Here is a 19,689-nt window from a genome sequence, read left to right on the forward strand (position 1 = left end):
GATCTTGGATTCCGGTACTTGGCGCCAATTTCAAAGTATGAGTTAGCAATGTTGTTACCCTGTTACCATGTTAATGTTAGCTTGCTAACAAATATCTTAACATAATTTTGTACATTTTAACTTAATTGTTGATTTAATTACTTAATGCCATCTTAGAAGTAGGCTAGCTAGTTCCCTTGTTACCTTGCTAATGTTAGGATTGGAACATTTTCTGTTAGCATTATAGCTAATTTTATACTTTTTAACCCTATTAATCATGGATTCCGGTTTTCAGGCCATTTTTGGAATTATGCTTGCCAATAACATGTTAGCATGCTAATTTTTTATGATGGTATTTCAGCTAGTTTTGTGCTATTTAACCTTATATTCATGTATTCCGTTACTTGGCACCATTTTAAAAGTATGCCAGCCCTTAATCTGTGGGCATGGTAATGTTAGCATGTTAACATTTTATGCTAGCATTTTAGCTCATTTGGTACGTTTTACCTAATAATCATGGATTTTGTAACTGTGTGCCATCTTTAGAAGTATGCTAGCTGTTTTCGTTACCATGCTAATGTTAGCATGAATTGATTAATGTGGACAAGTTGTAAACAAGTTGAAAAACTTATTCAGGTGTTATCATTTAGTGGTCAATTGTACAGAATATGTACTGTACTGTGCAATCTACTAATCAAAGTTTTATTCAATCAAAAAGCATACTAGTGTTTTATGTTAGCATTTTGGCTAACTTTGTACTTTTTAACCAAATGAACATGGATTTTGTTACTTACTGCAATCTTAGAAGTATGGTAGCTGTTCCCCTGTTAGCATGTTAACTTTGGATACTAGCATTTTTGCTTTTTTTTTTACACTTAGAGCCAATAATCATTGATTCTATTAATTTGTACCCTTTTTTAAGTATGCTGACTCTGTTAGTTGTATCAACTTTTATCATTTCAAGATTCATACTAAATTTCAGTACAACTTCTGCTTTTCATCTTTGAAAGCATTTTAACTTTTAAACAATTTCAATCTTCAAACCATTTTGACAATCTACGAGCATTTCAGTTCAGCATCAGCTCAACATTCAAACAATTTCAACAACCATTAAACCATTGAAGTTAAAGTTCCAACATTACTACAATCAAACCATTTCAACAATCAAACCATGAAAGTTAAGTCCCAACATTACTACAATCTAACTATTTCAACATTTAGACAATTTCAACATTCAAACCATTTCTATATTCAAACTATTCTTACATCCATTCTACATTCCATCAGCATTTCAGTTTAGTTTCAACATTGGAGCATTCAGACAATTTCTACAGAAATGTATATTTGTAGTTGTTGCTCTGCTATTAGCCTTCATCTTAGATAGTGCAAGTGTTCAATCTGTAACTGCATGTCCAATCAAGTGCAGGTGAAAGAACCATGAACTGCATGCTTCTGTCCATTTTCCATCAGTATTTTGAGCACATGCCTCAGCCTGGTGATGATGTACCCAAGGAGGAGAAGTTGACTGACGGTTTCCAACGCTTCCTGGATGTGCTCAATAAAGGTGTGGATGTGGACATGCTCAACAAGATTGTGATTCAGGGCCCTGCAGGAGACCCCACTAAGTCACAGTCTCCAGCATCTTTTCAAACCATAGTAGAGCATCAATGCTTTCAAGACAGAGAGCAAGGAGCTAAGCTAAATATAAAGAACTGGATGGAAGACAAAACCCGTGAAAAATGCTACGAACAGCAGCGTTTAAGGTCCTGCAGCCCAGAGAGAAGCTTTCTGACGCATGATGCGTCAGGGCGTAATGGAGGACAAGACCACTATCACCGTAGGTCACCTCCTGTGGTAGAGAGAGAATCACTGACGTGTCTAACTGAGCAAAAGCAAATGCAGGGTGTTTTGCAGGCCATTGGGATAGATCTGGGATTTGAGGAGCTTGGGCAAATGTCGCACCGTATCCAAGAGCGCTTATACGGAAAGAAGGACAGTGACTGGAGCTACGAGAGTAAAGGAAGTCGGCAAAAGGTCACAAGACCAGCCTACTCTCCACGCCGCCACAGCCGCTCCTCATCATCTTCATCAGCCTCAAGCAGAGGTAGTTTAATTCCTTCAAAGAAGAACCACTGTTTTCGCAGAGACTCATATCACCCTGAGAGCTATTCAAAAGTGAATCAAGCCCAGATCCCTATCAGCATCTGTAGTGTCCCGAGGAGCAAGTTGCCAGACGACCCCAAATGTGAAATCAAAGTTAGCAATTTTCTTAATATTCCAATCCCAGGGTCAACAAAATCATCAATTTTGCCCACACCAGCTTATCCTCCCCCAATGGTATTCCCACCGCTACCACCCAACTTTCCCAATATTGGACCGGGCCTTCTAATGCCTCCCCAACCCTTTCTGCCCTTTCCACCTCCCCAGCTACCATTCCACAGCCCGCCTCCTTTCCCGCCTTTCCTTTGTCCCCCACCTTTGAATACCCTGCCATCTGTACTCGGTCAAAGACGCCCGTTTCTCCCTACACCTATGAACAACATTCAGCTCCCGCAACTAAACCCCCCGCATGTACCTGTTCTGCCTGTAACCCCCCAATTTAAGTCCAAAACGCTGTCAAGGCCTCGTTGTCTGCACGTTATCGAAACAAAAAAGTTGCAATAAAGACTGCTTAAATTGGTGAAGTGACAGCTTCCCCTTATCTGGTGGATGTATCCACAGATTTGTTTGGGACTGGTATCTGTGTTTTTACTATCGTTAATTTTAAGTAAACAAATGTTAGTTTTGTAAGAAAGGTATGACCAAAACATGTTCAAAACACTGAAATGATGGATTACCAATAATCACCATGTTTACATTGACTAAAAAACTAATTACTGAATGAGTTTGGATTAGTTGAAACCAGTGCTTCTTTACATTATGTCAGGCTTTTTAGGGATTGAATTAATACAGAAAGAACCAAATCCCTTTGCATGTACAGTATACACATTGCACATTTGAGTCTCTAGTGGATTATGGCGCCTCTCTTAACAGTATTCTATTTACGGGAAGAGAGAAACTTTTTCGTATTGTTTCTAAGTAGAGAACAATAACTGTTCGAGATGACAAAACGTTTTCTCCGCTTCGCAATAAATATATTCCAGTAAAAGAGAACAGCCAAGAGAATTACAAGAAGTCTAAATCAAACTTTGGTGATGTAAGAATGAAATAATCGTATACAACATAATACACATGTAATCCATGAGTTAAAAATAGCTGATTTTTTAAATCTAGTATCCAGTCATAACAAACCATCACAAAGGCGATTTTTTTTTCTCAATGCCTCTAAGGACCATAACCACATAAACCAAAGCAAATGTCACTTAAAACACAAATTAAAACATTTCCAGCCACACGTAAGAGTCGGTTACATTTACAACATAACATTTCTGTCCGGTACCCACACATATTTTACCTTAATTGGGTAAACAGTCACCTAACTAATGAGTATGAAAAAAGGAGAGAAGTAAAAAAACAACTCCATGAATTTTGTTCTTTTAGTCAATGTAAATTGTGTGAGTCTCATGCATATGAAATAAATGAAAACTGTCAAAACATTTGTTATTGTTTTGTTGACACATTTTTTTTTATGTAATTGCACAGGAAACTGTTGTAAATATAAGTATTTTCTTAATTTCTCTCTAAGTAAATGGTTTGAAATTGTCTTGTTGACTTGTTTTTTCTTCCTGGCATGCATCGAGCAAAAACATTGTTTAAGAAATTGACTATAATGGGGGAAATTGAGTCGATTAAGAGCTAGCAATGAAGTCAACTTTGCACTTACAATGTTTAGAAATATACACGAAAGTTGAGCAAAGGCGAAAGTAAAAACATTGGGGTTTGTTTGCCACTTATTTAGCAACATAACTCAATAGGTGTATTTTAATGAAACTATCAGGAAAAAGTCCGAAAATTGATAGATTTTTGGCCTGATCTGGTTAATTTATACTTTTACTTACAATTGTAAACTTTAGTGTGTGTGTGTGCTAGTGTCGCTGCCTCAACCCACAGAGACAAAAAAATGGAAGGCTGGCCAAAGGGAACACTTTTGATTTTTTCCTTCCACCATAAATGGATAAAAAAAAGTTATAGTCCAAATCACCATCTGGATTCAGGACTTTTTTCTTACTGTAGTGGGGAATTAAAGCCTGACGCAGAGCTGCGCTCTCCAGGTCCTTTTCTAGTTCACTATGTAATATGGTGACTTGAATGCAAAGGTATGAATAAATGTACAACAAAGACATACATCATTTGAAGAAGTTTTATCTATAGAATAATTTAGAATTGGAAATTTAATCACGTAACACCTACATTTTGAAACTATAGTGAATAAGTATAAACCTAATTATCAACGTCTGTCTGCACATAAATTGTTGACAACTTAATATAGATTACTTTTACACAGTTTTTATATTTGGTATGAACAAAAGTTAAAAATTTAAACAACTAGAAGGAAATCACAAAGCATAGTACTGATTTTACCACAAGTTACTTATTCTTACTCTCTTTCTGCACTAGTATTGTGCTTACAACGATACTCACACATTTCCATTTTTTTTTGTTGATGTTGTAGGATCTTCTGTAACATGTGCATATCAATACTTGGTGCGGTGTGTGTTCTTCATGGTGTGGGTAGCATTGAGATGAATTCAGAGTCACAAAGCTACATTGATACCAGGTACTGCATCAATGTCAAGACTTATCAAAATCTTCTATTTTTCTCACCACCAAGACTTTTGCTTCCTCCGGCGTCCCATTTAGTTTGATGAAGATCTTACAGTTCGTTAGCCAGGTTTGTTGAATATTTTCCTTGGTGGAGGCATTCTGATGGTTTATATGCTGAATCATCCAGCAACAGAAGAATCCACACCTGTGTGTCAGGCTGCTAATGCTAGTGCTGCGGAATAGCATACCCAAGGGTGTGCTATCCCGCAGCACCGATCGACACAGACAGCACAGTGACACAGTGAAGCCAAAAAAGTAAAGAAAATGTGCTGGTTTTGCACAAAGTGAGCGTTAAACCAGACAGTCAGACGCGTGCGAACTCCAAACAGGAAATGACGTTAACTAGTGGAATGGATTGGATACCGACGACACAGTAAAAGGGCTTTCTACCTTACAAGCGGAAACTGAGTGAATAATGACAGGTTATATGATTATTTATTTTAAACTCTTATTCGGGCCACTTTAAAATGAATATTTCGGCATGTATTTGTGAAAAAATAAAGTAAAATATAATGCCAAATTATTTAGGGGGGCTTAAAGAATATGTTAGCGGGGCTTGAGCCCCCTTCACAAGATGGTGAAGTATGGTGGTGCAAGCATCATGATATGGGGATGTTTCGATGGTGTTGGTCCTATTTATCGCATACCAGGGATCATGGATCAGTTTGAGTACATCAGAATACTGGAAGAAGTCATGTTGCCGTATGCTGAAGAGGAAACGTCCTTGAAATGGGTGTTTCAACAAGACAATTACCCCAAACACCAGCAAGCGAGCAAAATCATGGTTCCAGACAAACAGACTTCAAGTAATGGAGTGGCCAGCACAATCCCTGGACCTTAATCCCATTGAAAACTTGTTGCTGACATAAAAAATGCTGTACATGAGGCAAAACCAAGAAATGCAGAGGAATTGTCCTGGGCTGCAATACCTGTTGACCGGTGCCAGAAGTTTGTCGACTCCATGTGCCACAGATGTGAAGCAGTTATCAGAAACCGTGGTTAAGCAACTAAATTATAGTTAATAATTTTAAGGAAAGTTGAATCTGCAAGCCTTTCTTAGGTTATACATTACATTTGAGATTTGTAAAGAAAGATGTCAACACTGCTATTTTTTTGTTTATTTTTCTTGACTTTCTGTAAAGTATTATTAAACTAATTACTTTTTTCTAATTTTATGTTTTTAAATTGGAATGTGCAATGTCCCCAATTCATTTAGGTTCAGTAAAATACAATTTAGTTGAAGAATTTTGAGGTTCACTCATCTTTTTAAACACACTGCTATTAATATATGCATATATGTATGTATGTATGTATATGTATATATATACTGTATGTATATATATATGTATATGTGTGTATACTGTACTATATATATATATACTGTACTATATATATACACATATATATGCGTGTATATGTTTGTATACTGTACTATATATATGTGTATACTGTGCTATATATGGGTTTCACGGTGGCAGAAGGGTTAGTGCATCTGCCTCACAATACGAAGTTTCTGCAGTCCTGGGTTCAAATCCAGGCTCGGGATCTTTCTGTGTGGAGTTTGCATGTTCTCCCCGTGAATGTGTGGGTTCCCTCCGGGTACTCCGGCTTCCTCCCACTTCCAAAGACATGCACCTGGGGATAGGTTGATTGGCAACACTAAATTGGCCCTAGTGTGTGAATGTGAGTGTGAATGTTGTCTGTCTATCTGTGTTGGCCCTGCGATGAGGTGGCGACTTGTCCAGGGTGTACCCCGCTTTCCGCCCGATTGTAGCTGAGATAGGCGCCAGCGCCCCCCGCAACCCCATTAAGGGAATAAGCGGTAGAAAATGGATGGATGGATGTACTATATATATTTATACTGTATATACACATATATATGTATATATATATATGTATACTGTACTAATGTATATAGTACAGTATATATATATATATATATATATATATGTGTGTGTGTGTGTGTATACTGTACTATATATATATATATATATATATGTATATAGTACAGGCCAAAAGTTTGGACACAACTTCTCATTTTAATGCGTTTTCTTTATTTTCAAAACTATTTACATTGTAGATCAGGGGTGTCAAACGTACGGCCCAGGTTTTATCCGGCCCGATGGATGAGTTTGCCAAGTACAACAATGAGACAACATTTTTTAATGAATCAAACCGCTGTTCTAAATGTGTCCACTAGATGTTCGTATCTTTGCAGAGGAGCTACAAATATAAAATATTGAAAATGAAGTAACTATATAAAAAACATCCTGTTATTTGATTTTGATATTATCTTTTTATCTTTGTAGATTGAAAATTAACACCAATGAGTTGACTGATGAACATGATAACATAAAGCAGGGGTAGGGAACCTATGGCTCTAGAGCCAGATGTGGCTCTTTTAATGACTGCATCTGGCTCTCTCAGCTGACATTGAGTTTTTTGGTGTTTTCCTGTGTCTTGCGCACCTATTTTGGTAGCTTTTCCTCTTTTGTTGGTATTTTCCTGTAGCAGTTTCATGTATTCCTTGAATGCTATTACCCGCACCTGCCTTGTTTTCGCCATCAAGACTAAGTTGTGCGGACGCACTGCTTCTTTGTGGGGACATTGTTGATTGTCATGTCATGTACGGATGTACTTTGTGGATGCCGTCTGCTCCATACGTTGTAAGTCTTTGCTGTCGTCCAGCATTTTGTTTTTGTTTACTTTGCAGCCAGTTCAGTTTTAGTTTCGTTTTGCTTCAATGCCTTTTCTTAGCGGCACATGCCTTTTGTTTATTTTTGGTATAAGTGTTGGATACCTTTTTACGTACACGCTGCCTCCCGCATATTGTGATCACGACATACCATGTTCTCGACGTCTACAAAGAAATTGGCTACCTGCTGCCACCTACTGATATGGAAGAGTATTACACAATTTCTATGCCAAGCTCTAGACAGCACAATCACTCAACAAAGACATATTTGCAGATTATAATTACTGGTTTGAAAAATATATTTTTAACCCAATTAGGTGAAATTACATAATCTCCCACGGCACACTAGACTGTCTCTCACGGCACAGCAGTTGAACAACACAGCGATAAGTAATGAATAATTCCGCTGGTAATCAGCGTTAAAAAATGTTTTCAAAATATAAAACATTCTCAAATATTTTAATCTATCCATCCGTTTTCTACCGCACTTGTTCAAAAAGTCGCATTAATGGTAAGAACTATTTTATTCATTTTTGGTTATCTTCAGAAAAACAATGTTATTAAAAAGAAGAATATACTTATTGTTGTGTGACTATCAAAAACCAATTAGTTACAGAGTGGAAAGCAGGGCTCTGTCTGACACGCTAGGTCCAAGGATGCAACATGAAATAATTATTGCTGTTTTCAGGATGATTTATTGTCCCTTTGAGTAAAAACACAATACATTACATTTTGCCGACTTCCTTTACTCTCGTAGCTCCAGTCACCTTTGCGCTCCTTTTGCTGTTCCTTTTGCGCTCCTTTTGCGCTCCTTTTGCACTCCTTTTGCGGTCAACAGAAGTAACGGCACCTAGGTTCACACTCTCTCCAAACAAGCCAAACAATTCCTCCAGACAAGTGCAGGTGATATTCATTCAGCAATCATTCAGCCCCACTAACACTCCTCCCACACACACACACACAAACTCCGCCCACACTTATGTAGCCACACCCACTATCCCAGGTGACAAGTGAGAGACAAATCCCTGCCTCTACATTCCGGCCCCTAATTATTATAACATAATAATTACTTAACAATAGTAGCAGCACGGAAATATTCATTGTAAAATACATCAAATCAAACAAGAACATTAGAATTTCCTTTTTTTTTTGCAGTTATAACAAGAGTTCATTTTCAATGTCCTTGAGCAAGCAGGTTCTTCACATATATACATATAAGTGTCACTAGGCCAGAGGTTCCAGAACTTTCAGACCATAGACAGAATGTGGTCTGTGTCACAAGTCATATTCAACGTTAAGTCGTGTCAACAAATATTCCCATCAGATGTCCTCGGCTTCTTGAAGCAGACACATCTTAGTGACAGGCCTGTTTAGAAAGCTTGTCCTGGTCTTAATCTTGGCTTGTCGAACAAGTCCTCTTTTATCTTGAAAAACCTTGACAACTTTGCCCATAATCCAAGAGTTGCGAGGTGCAGAGTCATCCACAACAAGCACAATGTCTCCTGGACCAAAATTGCTCTTGATCCTATTCCATTTTTGGCGTTCCTGAAGCTGCGGTAGGTATTATTTTGTCCCTCTTTTCCAACACAAATTGGACATATACATATACAGCATACAAGTCATCCCTTTGGAAAACACCAGGTGGAAAAGATGGCTGACCCTTGAGGATAAGAAGATAGTTAGGGAGTTAGAGCTTCTAGGTCATTGGGATCTGTGGAAGCCTTTGTTATTGGTCGGCTATTGAGAATGGCTTCGATTTCACACAGCACCGTGTGGAGACCGTCTTCATCCAGAGTTTGTTCTCTCAAAGTGGAGTTAAGGACTTTCCTGATTGAACGAATTAATCTCTCCCAGGCTCCGCCATGATGGGAACCACCTGGAGGATTAAACTTCCACTTTATTCCTTTCTGTAGGAGTTCATCATGGATCTGTGTCTGATTCCACTGTTCCAAAGACCTTTTCAACTCTCTATCAGTGCCAACAAAGTTTGTTCTGTTGTCTGAACAGAGTTCCTTGACTTGGCCTCGCCTTGCCATGAAGCGACGTAGAGTGTTAATGAAGGAATCAGTCTCCAATGCTGTGGCTACTTCAATATGCACAGCTCTCAAAGCTAAACAGGTGAATATCACTCCATATCTTTTCACTTTCGATCTTCCACGTTTCACTTCAAATTGACCAAAGCAATCAACCCCCACTGAGGTAAATGGCGGTTCATCCGGACAAATCCTATTAAGTGGCAAATCTGCCCTCTGTTGGCTGGCTGGCACTGCCAAAACCCGTCGACAGACAACACACTTTGCCAAGATTCTTCGAATAGCTACACTGGCTCCAATAATCCAATACTTCTGGCAAAGCCTTGCCAACATGTGGTTTCTTCCACCGTGGCCGACTTCGGTGTGTATGTGCCTTAGAATGAGGTCAGAAATGTGTAGGTCTTTGGCCAATATGACCGGATGCTTTGATTCTTCAGGCTTTGCTGCCCTACTGAACCTCCCACCAACTCTCAAGATGCCGCTATCAAGTACTGGGTGAAGTTTGTATATGTGGCTGGTTTGTTTTACAGTCTGATTCTTTAGGAGGCTGGAAAACTCCTCTGGTAATCTTTTCCTTTGGCAAAATCCAATTATCTTTAACTCTGCCTCTCTCAACTCCTCCACAGTGAGAAAAACATTGAAAGAGTCCTTGACACTCTGCAGCTCCTTGCTCAAAACATCCTTCTGCTCCCTTTCACATGTCTTTGGGTGTGACAGCAGAGCCTTGACCTCCTTCCTCTTCTGCCAGAGACCCAAAAGTCTAATTTTGAATCTTAAGACCCAACCCATCACTCTCTTCAGACGGGTCCAAGATGAAGTACGGTCAATCAATTGAGACACAGAGTCAACTTCTTCGGCTGAAACAGCATTAGCAGCAATGCTCCTTGTGACCTCAGGATCATCTTGCTCTGATGTTTCTTCTGAGCAGTCAGGGTTTGTAGGCCACTGTTCCTCTGATAGTAGCAGAAATTGTGGGCCACACATCCACTGTTCATCCTTGAGGAACAACTTCACTCCAAGTCCCCTGGAAGCAATATCTGCTGGATTTGAGAAGGTGTTCACATATCTCCACTGAGCTGGTTGAGACGCTTTTAGGATCTCCGATACCCTGTTAGCCACAAATGTTCTAAATCTGGTGGTCTCATTCTTGATGTACTTTAGCACTGAGGTGCTATCAGTCCAAAACACAGAGTCAAGCAATGGTATCTGCAGCTCCTTTCTCCACAATGTGTCCATACGTGATGCAACTACCGGTGCGGTTAGCTCCAGCCTGGGAATGGTAATTGGTTTTAAGGGAACCACCCTAGACTTTCCCATGAAAAGGGTGCTGCACAGGTTTCCATTGGCGTTGCACAACAGCAGGTAGGTAGCTGTTCCATAACCCACCTCACTTGCATCTGAAAAATTATACAATTGGGCGGAAGCTACAGTGCCAAAGTCCACAGGCTTGAAACATCTTCTGACCTTGAAATCCTCCAGTAGATGGAGCGCCTTCATCCAATTTGTCCACTCTTGATCCAGATCCATCTCCTGTACATTCACTGCCCTCTGCTCTTCAGGAATTGCAGCCAACACGTTTCGACTGTTACTTATCCACTTCTTTAGCTGAAAGCCACCTCTGGCACAAATGGCTTGAAGATTGTGACAGAGAGCAACAGCCTCAGACTCAGAGGGCACAGAAACAAGACAGTCATCTACATAAAAGCTGTGCTTGAGGGTGTCCACCACCTGCTGACTGTAGGAGTTGCTGTTATCCTCCGCACACTTTCGCAGAGCAATGTTTGCACAACTTGGTGACGAGGTTGCTCCAAAGAGATGCACACACATCCTGTACTCCTCCATAAGTTACGAGATATCCCCACCTGGCCCCCAGAGAAACCTCAGCAAGTCACAGTCTTCAGCTGGCACACGCACCTGGTAATACATGGCCTCAATATCTGCCATCAAAACGATGGATTCTTTCCTGAATCTGGCTATGACGCCGATCAATGAACTTGTAAGATCGGGTCCCTGCAGCAGTTGTGTGTTCAGTGATGTACCTTTAAATGATGCAGCACAATCAAACACCACTCTGATTTTTTGCTTATGCGGATGGTATACACCATGATGTGGAATATACCAGGTTTTGCCACGGTTACATGCCAGATCTTCCACAGGCACTCTTTCAGCATAACCGCAGATAATGATGTTGTGCATGAACATGGTGTAATCCGCATGGAATAAGGCATCCCTTTGGAACCTTCTTTTCAAATTCAAGGCGCGTTGCTCTGCTAACTTGCGGTTATCAGGCATGCACACATTTCCCTTTTTTAGTGGCAAACCAATGGTGTGGTGACCATCCACCAGCTCAATAGAGCCTTTCGCCATTTCCATAAACTGGCCATCTTCTCTTGATGGACCCAGTTGCTCTTCATGGCTGCGTTCAGTGAAGTCAAGTTGAAACTGCTGCTTCCACAGTTCATCCAATTTCACCACAGAGATGCGGTTAGCAGTGATGGTGGGTTGTTCTAATTCTGCTTCACCAAACATTGGCACGTTAACAGTCCATCCTAACATGGTCTGAACTGCGTACGGCCCTCCTCCTTCACTTGGAATCACCTTTGTTGGCTCAAGAGCTCTTAGTGCATTTAAGCCGATCAACAGTTCAACGTCTGCATCAATTTCAGGCAGGTGTACTCCACGCAAATATGGCCATCTGACCAGATCCTGTTCCCGTGGTATGTTGCTCCTGCATACAGGCATTTTCTTTTGTGTAAATATATTTGGCAAGTTACAGTAGAGATCACTTTCCAGACCAGCTACCTCCAGATCTGACACAATGCAACATCCTACAATCTTTTCTTGGCCCAAAGTGCGTAAGAGAATTTTAGTTCCTCTTCCTGAAATATTCAACTTGCTCATCAAACTTGATGTACAAAAGGAACCAGAGCTGCCTTGGTCCAGAAAGGCATATGTTTCCACGACTTGGTGACCCTTTTTGGACTTGACCTTTACTGGCACGATGGATAACTTGCAGCCATGGTCACCAGCCCCAGTAAGCCCACTACTTTGCACTGTTTATACAGAGCTGCCCGCCGCTGTGTTTGTACCTGCTGCAACTGCTAGATCCTTCTTTTGCTCCTTGTTCTTTGGATGAATATGAAGAATGCTAGGGTGTTTAGCTCCACATGTTTTACATGACAGTTGCCTCCTGCAGTCCTTACTTATGTGCCCTATGCACAGACAGCCAAAGCAAACTCCATGTTCTTTCAAAAAAGTGATCTTCTCATTATGTGCCCCCTTTACCAATAGAGAGCACACCTCCAACGCATGTTCACCCTTGCAGTACAAGCAGGTCCTTTTGTCCAGTGGGGCTCCTTCCTTCTTCACATGGGCCTTTCCATTAACCGATGTTACTGTAGTAGCAAAACTTCCTTGGTTTCGTGTGTGACGCTTATGGCCATCTTTGCTGCCATGTTTGATTTGCATTGTGTTTGGAGTATCCTGTATGTTTCCAAATATAGGGTCTGCTGCAATTTTTACCTGACATTCAATAAAACTGACAATGTCAGGGAAAGTAGCTCTTCGAGAATGTGATTCTTGAATAGCACAAGCTGCCGTCATGTTCGCAGGCATGTTAAGCTCAGACATGTACTGTATGTCATCCATTGCATTACAACATCCTCTTAAGAAGAGACCATATGCTTGAAGAGATTTGGCATCTTCTGCTTTAACCAAAGGCCATGATAATGCTTTGTCCAAATAAGCAGAAGCAATCTTTTGCTCATTCCCAAAATGCTCTTCCAATAACGCCTTAGCCCTTTGATATGCTCTGTCTGGAGGCATTCGCTGACAGCTTTGAACAAGCTCATGTGGTTGTCCCCTTGTATATTGTGCCAGGAAGTGCAAGCAGTCTCCAGCGCCACCTGTCCTTTCTTCAACATTGTGCTCAAAAGATTTCATAAAGGCATGATATTGAAGAGGATTTCCACCAAACACCTGGGTCTCTCTCCTTGGCAAAAGAGAGATGTTCTGTTGTCGCACCAGTAGAGCAGAAATGTCATTTTCTCTTTCCATTATGGATAGCAAATTGTTATTGTCATTAATGACTGGCACCTGAACATGTGAATTCGTTATATATTGAGAAGCTGAAGCATTACTGTTCACATTAGTAGCCCTTGGGAGTCCAGGCAGCCTTTGATTGACTATTTGAGATCCAACATCAACAGTTGCTTTCCTTTCATTCGGCTTTGTTAAATGAGACTTAGATGTTTGACTGTCATACACTCCATGGCCACCAGGCACAAATGAATCAGTCTCAGCATTAAGAGCAGCATGTGCTCCTTTGGCCATATAAGATTCCATACCATCTGACTTTTTATATTTGGTGCCTTTCACACTGCTTCCTGAGACTCTTAGGACCTCCATCTGAGCCTGAGCTGCTGCTATCTCCACTTCAAGCTCAAATCTCTCTTTCCTTTTCCTTATTTCTTCCTCTTGCTGGTCCAGCTCTTGCTTTTGTTTGAGCAATTTTTGACGAGCGAGAAGAGCAGCCATTTCAGCCTCTGCTTTGACACGTGAAGAGGAAGTAGAGGAGTTTGAAGTTCTTGAAGTCCCAGTTTTTGATACATGGTTTTTGCTTCCAATATTTGAGATGCTGTCCTCTGGTTGAATGTCATCATGGACTACTTCACATGTGGCCTTCTCTTCCACATTATTATTTGGTGTATATACTGAGACCGGTCTCCTAGTTTCAGAGAGCCATTGTGTCATATCCTCAATAAATTCTTTGTTGTATTTATTGATGCTTGCAAACCACGCTTTTTGTGTATCCTTTTCCACCTCAGGTACTATTTCCACCAATGATTCATGCAGGGAAGTTGTTTCCTTATGTAATTGCATCAAAATGTCCAGTTGAGTTTTCACTTGTGGAACATTTTCATCATTCTCCACGAGCTTCTTTAACACAATGATGACAGATTTCTTTTTATTCACTCTTGCTTGGCGTTCTTTCTGAAGCTTCTCCATTTTGCACACCAAGGCCTTTTCAGTGAGAATGATTTTTCTCTTAACAATTTCATTGAAATCAATTTCATTTGCTTTTAAACCAGCTTTTGATCCATTCAGTTGTGAACGAGCATTTGATCAACTCATCTTGACATCCAGCAAAATGTGCACCACAGAAGTTCAGAGAGCATATGTCACAATTCACATTTGCATCATGAATCCAGATCCAACATTGCTGCTTTGTTTTAGCACAAATATGACTCCATACATGAATCCACTGTTGCTTCCAAATCCACACTTTATTTCAGGCTTGACCATCAGCAATAAATGCATCAAACTTCCACGTCCAACATCACTCCTTTAATATGCACAAATAAGTGATCCACTTTTCCACAGGTTAATTCAATCCTAGGCAATGACATCAAAATGACAGCCACAGCTATCCAATATGCAGCAGTAACCAGCATCAAATGTGTCCAGGCAAGTGTACTTCACAGTAAGAATGAACTGAATTTCACATACCATGGGTTGTGCTGCGCTCCTTCGTTTCATTCAGTTACTTGAGTGGTTGAGTGGTCCAAAGTGCACAATTCCAGCGAAGTATCAGAAGGTAGGTGTCGGATCTGTAGCCTTTTCTGTTGACAATGTTGTGTGACTATCAAAAACCAATTAGTCACTGAGAGTGGAAAGCAGGGCTCTGTCTGACACGCTAGGTCCAAGGATGCAACATGAAATAATTATTGCTGTTTTGAGGGTGATTTATTGTCCCTTTGAGTAAAACTACAATACATTACATTCAGATGGTATGTGGTTCTTTTGCAGTCCTTTTGCGCTGCTTTTGCTGTTCCTTTTGCGCTCCTTTTACACTCCTTTTGCGGTCAACAGAAGTAACGGCACCTAGGTTCACACTCTCTCCAAACAAGCCAAACAATTCCTCCAGACAAGTGCAGGTGATATTCATTCAGCAATCATTCAGCTCCACTAACACTCCTCCCACACACACACACACACAAACTCCGCCCACACTTATGTAGCCACACCCACTATCCCAGGTGACAAGTGAGAGACAAATCCCTGCCTCTACATTCCGGCCCCGAATTATGATAACATAATAATTACTTAACAATAGTGGCAGCATGGAAATATTCATTGTAAAATACATCAAACCAAACAAGAATATTAGAATTTCCTTTTTTTTTTTTCAGTTATAACAAGAGTTCATTTTCAATGTCGTTGAGCAAGCAGGTTCTTCACGTATATACATATAAGTGTCACTAGGCCAGAGGTTCCAGAACTTTCAGAGCATAAACAGAATGTGGTCTGTGTCACAAGTCATATTCAACGTTAAGTCGTGTCAACAAATAATCCCATCAGATGTCCTTGGCTTCTTGAAGCAGACACATCTTAGTGAGAGACAAATCCCTGCCTCTACACTTATTATACTCTGAAAATGTTTGGTCTTCTTAAGAATGCACGCATTTAGTTGTATTCAGTGTTAAAAAATATTATATGGCTCTCACGGAAATACATAGTAAAATATTTGGCTTTCATGGCTCTCCCAGCCAAGAAGGTTCCCGACCCCTGACATAAAGTTAAAGTTAAAGTACCAATGATTGTCACACACACACAAGGTGTGGTGAAATGTGTCCTCTGCATTTGACCCATACCCTTGTTCACCCCCTGGGAGGTGAGGGGAGCAGTGGGCAGCAGTGCCGCGCCCGGGAATCATTTTTCGTGATTTAAACCCCAATTCCAACCCTTGATGCTGAGTACCAAGCAGGGAGGTAATGGGTCCCATTTTATTAATTCCGATCATATGAAAAAACACAAATAAAGGTAGAATACTATTAACCACAACATGTAAGTGTAAAAAAAAAAACATTATCATTTTTACATTTTCAGAATGTGCACTCTTGTTCTGTTTTTGAACAAAGAAAACAATCTGATGTTTGTTTATATTTTCAAGTTATCGTGCTGTAATTTTCCTAGTCCGGCCCACTTGGGAGTAGATTTTTCTCCATGTGGCCCCCGATGTAAAATGAATTTGACACCCCTGTTGTAGATTGTCACTGAAGGCATCAAAACTATGACACCTGTGAAGTGAAAACCCTTTCAGGTGACTACCTCTTGAAGGTCATCGAGAGAATGCCAAGAGTGTGCAAAGCAGTAATCAGAGCAAAGTGTGGCTTTTTTTTTTTTTTCAAAGAAACCAGAATATAAAACAAGTTTTCAGTTATTTCACCTCTTTTTGTTAAGTACAAAACTCCTCATGTGGGGACAGCACGGCGCGGTTGGGGGAGTGGCTGTGCCAGCAACCTGAGGTTTCCTGGTTCAATCCCCACCTTCTACCAACCTTGTTACATCCGTTGTTTCCTTGAGCTAGACACTTCACCCTTGCTCCTGATAGGTCGTGGTCAGGGCCTTGCATGGCAGCTCCCGCCATCAGTGTGTGAATGTGGAAATAGTGTCAAAGCGCTTTGAGTACCTTAAAGGTTGAAAAGCGCTTTATAAGTATAACCCATTTATCATATGTTCATTCATCGTTTTGATGCCTTCAGTGACAATCATGCAAAAAAATAAAACCTATTGAATGAGAAGGTGTGTCCACATTTTTGGCATGTACTGTATATATATCATTACTTCAGTTCCTTTTCATCTTACTGGTTGCCTTATTTTAAACATCGGTGTCATTTTAAACTATTTGCTTATTGATATTTGGTTTTCAACACCTTCTTTTTCTTTCACAAACACAGGAAGTGAACATATACATTTGTAAAAGTTATTTTATGATTGAGTGTTCAGTAAAAGGTGTGGGAATAGAGCGTGTTTTATATTTAATCAATGTCAATGCTTGTTAAGCATATCTGAAACAAATACTACCACATGTAGGATGGGTGTACCTATTGAGATCACCCGTAAGTGGACCAGTTTTGCGTAGAGAAGCACATGTTAAATGTTGAATGAATGATGATTTTTTTTTTTTTTAAGTGCGGTTCTCCTTAAACTCCCAGGCTTTACCTGAACAAGTCAGCTGCGCGTGAATTCTTCCACCCAGTAGGGGGCGCTGTGACGTAGTCAACCCACCTACTGGACCATCGAAGCAGTCTCGTGTTTGTCCGTTCCTTTCAGGAAAATAAAGCTAGCTTTAATTGACCGTGAACGTTCTTTCCCAAATAATGCTCACATTCATGTTACACGTTTTAAAGCAAAAACCGAACCGGGACTATGATGTGTGTGACCTAAACATATTAATTTGTCGGAATACGAAACGGACATTTAATCCCCGTTAACGGTCAGACAGATGTTAGCTCCCAAGCTAAACATGTAATTTGCTTTGTACTACTTACAACTGTTGTGTGCTATTTACTGTACTATTTGTACTCGTTTGAGATGACTACAAATGTTGCTCTGAACGTAGCACGGTAGGGGAGCAGGCTACTCCACGAAGAGGGTAAGTAAAAGGAGCATTTTGCATGTAAACTTTATTTATGATCATGTTCCACCTCTGTTTCCACTTTCTAGAACGCACCAGACATACTGTTGAGAGAGACTTGAATTAAAGAATGGATCCGAGGAATACGAGCACAGTTTTCCAAACACACATTGATTACATTGCAGCGAGCGCTCCCAGTAGTTTTGACAGCAATGATGCAGAAACGCTGCACTCTGGTGGGGAACGTTCGAAATCTGATCCACAGCTGACGAGAAAAAAGATTATGCTTCGACACACTGAGGAACACATTTTTGGAAAGAAAGCTGCTATTGCTCCGAAGAAGATGAAACTGAGTGAGAAGGAACAACCCGGACCAGATTGTGTAGCCTCAACTCTCAGGAACAGAGTAAATACATTTTTGCAGCAGCAACAATGCCCCAGCGTTGTGTTAAAGGTAAGACTTAGACAATGGCCTATCCGCTGTCTTATGTTTCTCGTGATTATTAATATTTGTATTTATGTTCACCCAGTGCAATATGTTTAAGCCACCTGTTGCAAGAGAGGCTCCAATCCGCAGATCAGATCAAGAATTGCTGGAAGACCATCATCCTCTGAAGCGACGAGTGAAAGCTCTGCTGAAGCATACAAATGGTCATCCCAATGTATTTGTGTCAAACCACCCGGTTAGTACATTTGTCAATATCAATCAATACAATAGTAATGTAATGTTAGAATAAGCATACTATGCTTAAATTTGCAAAACATTTCTATCGCCATCCATGAGTCATGGTTGAGCTCCCTTTCCACCAAGAGGTACAGTATGGGTTTGTATTACTTTGCACCAAAGGCTATCAAAATTACAACAATAATGTATGGTTTGTTAATCTGCACCAAAGGCCATCAAAATTACAACAATAATTGTTTGTTAATCCATCCATCCATTATCTACAGTGGGGCAAAAAAGTAATTAGTCAGCCATCGATTGTACAAGTTCTCCCACTTAAAATGATGACAGAGGTCTGTAATTTTCATCATAGGTACACTTCAACTGTGAGAGACAGAATGTGAAAAAAAATCCAGGAATTCACATTGTAGGAATTTTAAATAATTTATTTGTAAATTATGGTGGAAAATAAGTATTCGGTCAACCATTCAAAGCCCTCACTGATGGAAGGAGGTTTTGGCTCAAAATCTCACGATACATGGCCCCATTCATTCTTTCCTTAACACGAATCAATCATCCTGTCCCCTTAGCAGAAAAACAGCCCCAAAGCATGATGTTTCCACCCCCATGCTTCACAGTAGGTATGGTGTTCTTGGGATGCAACTCAGTATTCTTATTCCTCCAAACACAACGAGTTGAGTTTATACCAAAATGGATACATGGATGATACAGCAGAGGATTGGGATAATGTCATGTGGTCAGATGAAACAAAATAGAACTTTTTGGTATAAACTCAACTAATCATGTTTAGAGGAAGAAGAATACTGAGTTGCATCCCAAAAACACCACACCTACTGTGAAGCATGGGGGTGGAAACATCATGCTTTGGGGTTGTTTTTCTGCTAAGGGGACAGGACGATTGATCCGTGTTAAGAATGAATGGGGCCATGTATCGTGAAATTTTGAGCCAAAACCTCCTTCCATCAGTGAGAGCTTTGAATGGTTGACCCAATACTTATTTTCCACCATAATTTACAAATAAATTATTTAAAATTCCTACAATTTGAATTCCTGGATTTTTTTTCACATTCTGTCTCTCACAGTTGAAGTGTACCTATGATGAAAATTACAGACC

The 19,689-nt window shown here is 40.2% G+C and overlaps 1 protein-coding gene across 3 annotated transcripts in view; it reads left to right on the forward strand.

Annotated features, from left to right (window-relative positions):
- The window catches only part of LOC133557619 (uncharacterized), a 65,869-nt gene that overhangs the window by 12,333 nt on the left and 33,847 nt on the right, over nt 1–19,689 (forward strand). The window contains exons 1-3 of one of the 3 annotated variants that reach the window (XM_061908250.1): nt 17,388–17,908; nt 17,980–18,344; nt 18,421–18,573. In XM_061908250.1, the coding sequence (XP_061764234.1) occupies nt 18,021–18,344; nt 18,421–18,573 (477 nt within the window). In that variant the 5' untranslated portion in view covers nt 17,388–17,908; nt 17,980–18,020. Of the gene's footprint in view, nt 1–1,449; nt 3,682–17,387; nt 17,909–17,979; nt 18,345–18,420; nt 18,574–19,689 lie in introns of those variants that run through there. The other 2 variants (XM_061908259.1, XM_061908238.1) reach the window with 2 other exon arrangements.

Source organism: Nerophis ophidion, linkage group LG01 (genome assembly GCF_033978795.1).
Source record: "Nerophis ophidion isolate RoL-2023_Sa linkage group LG01, RoL_Noph_v1.0, whole genome shotgun sequence".
In the NCBI taxonomy this organism is placed as follows: domain Eukaryota; kingdom Metazoa; phylum Chordata; class Actinopteri; order Syngnathiformes; family Syngnathidae; genus Nerophis; species Nerophis ophidion.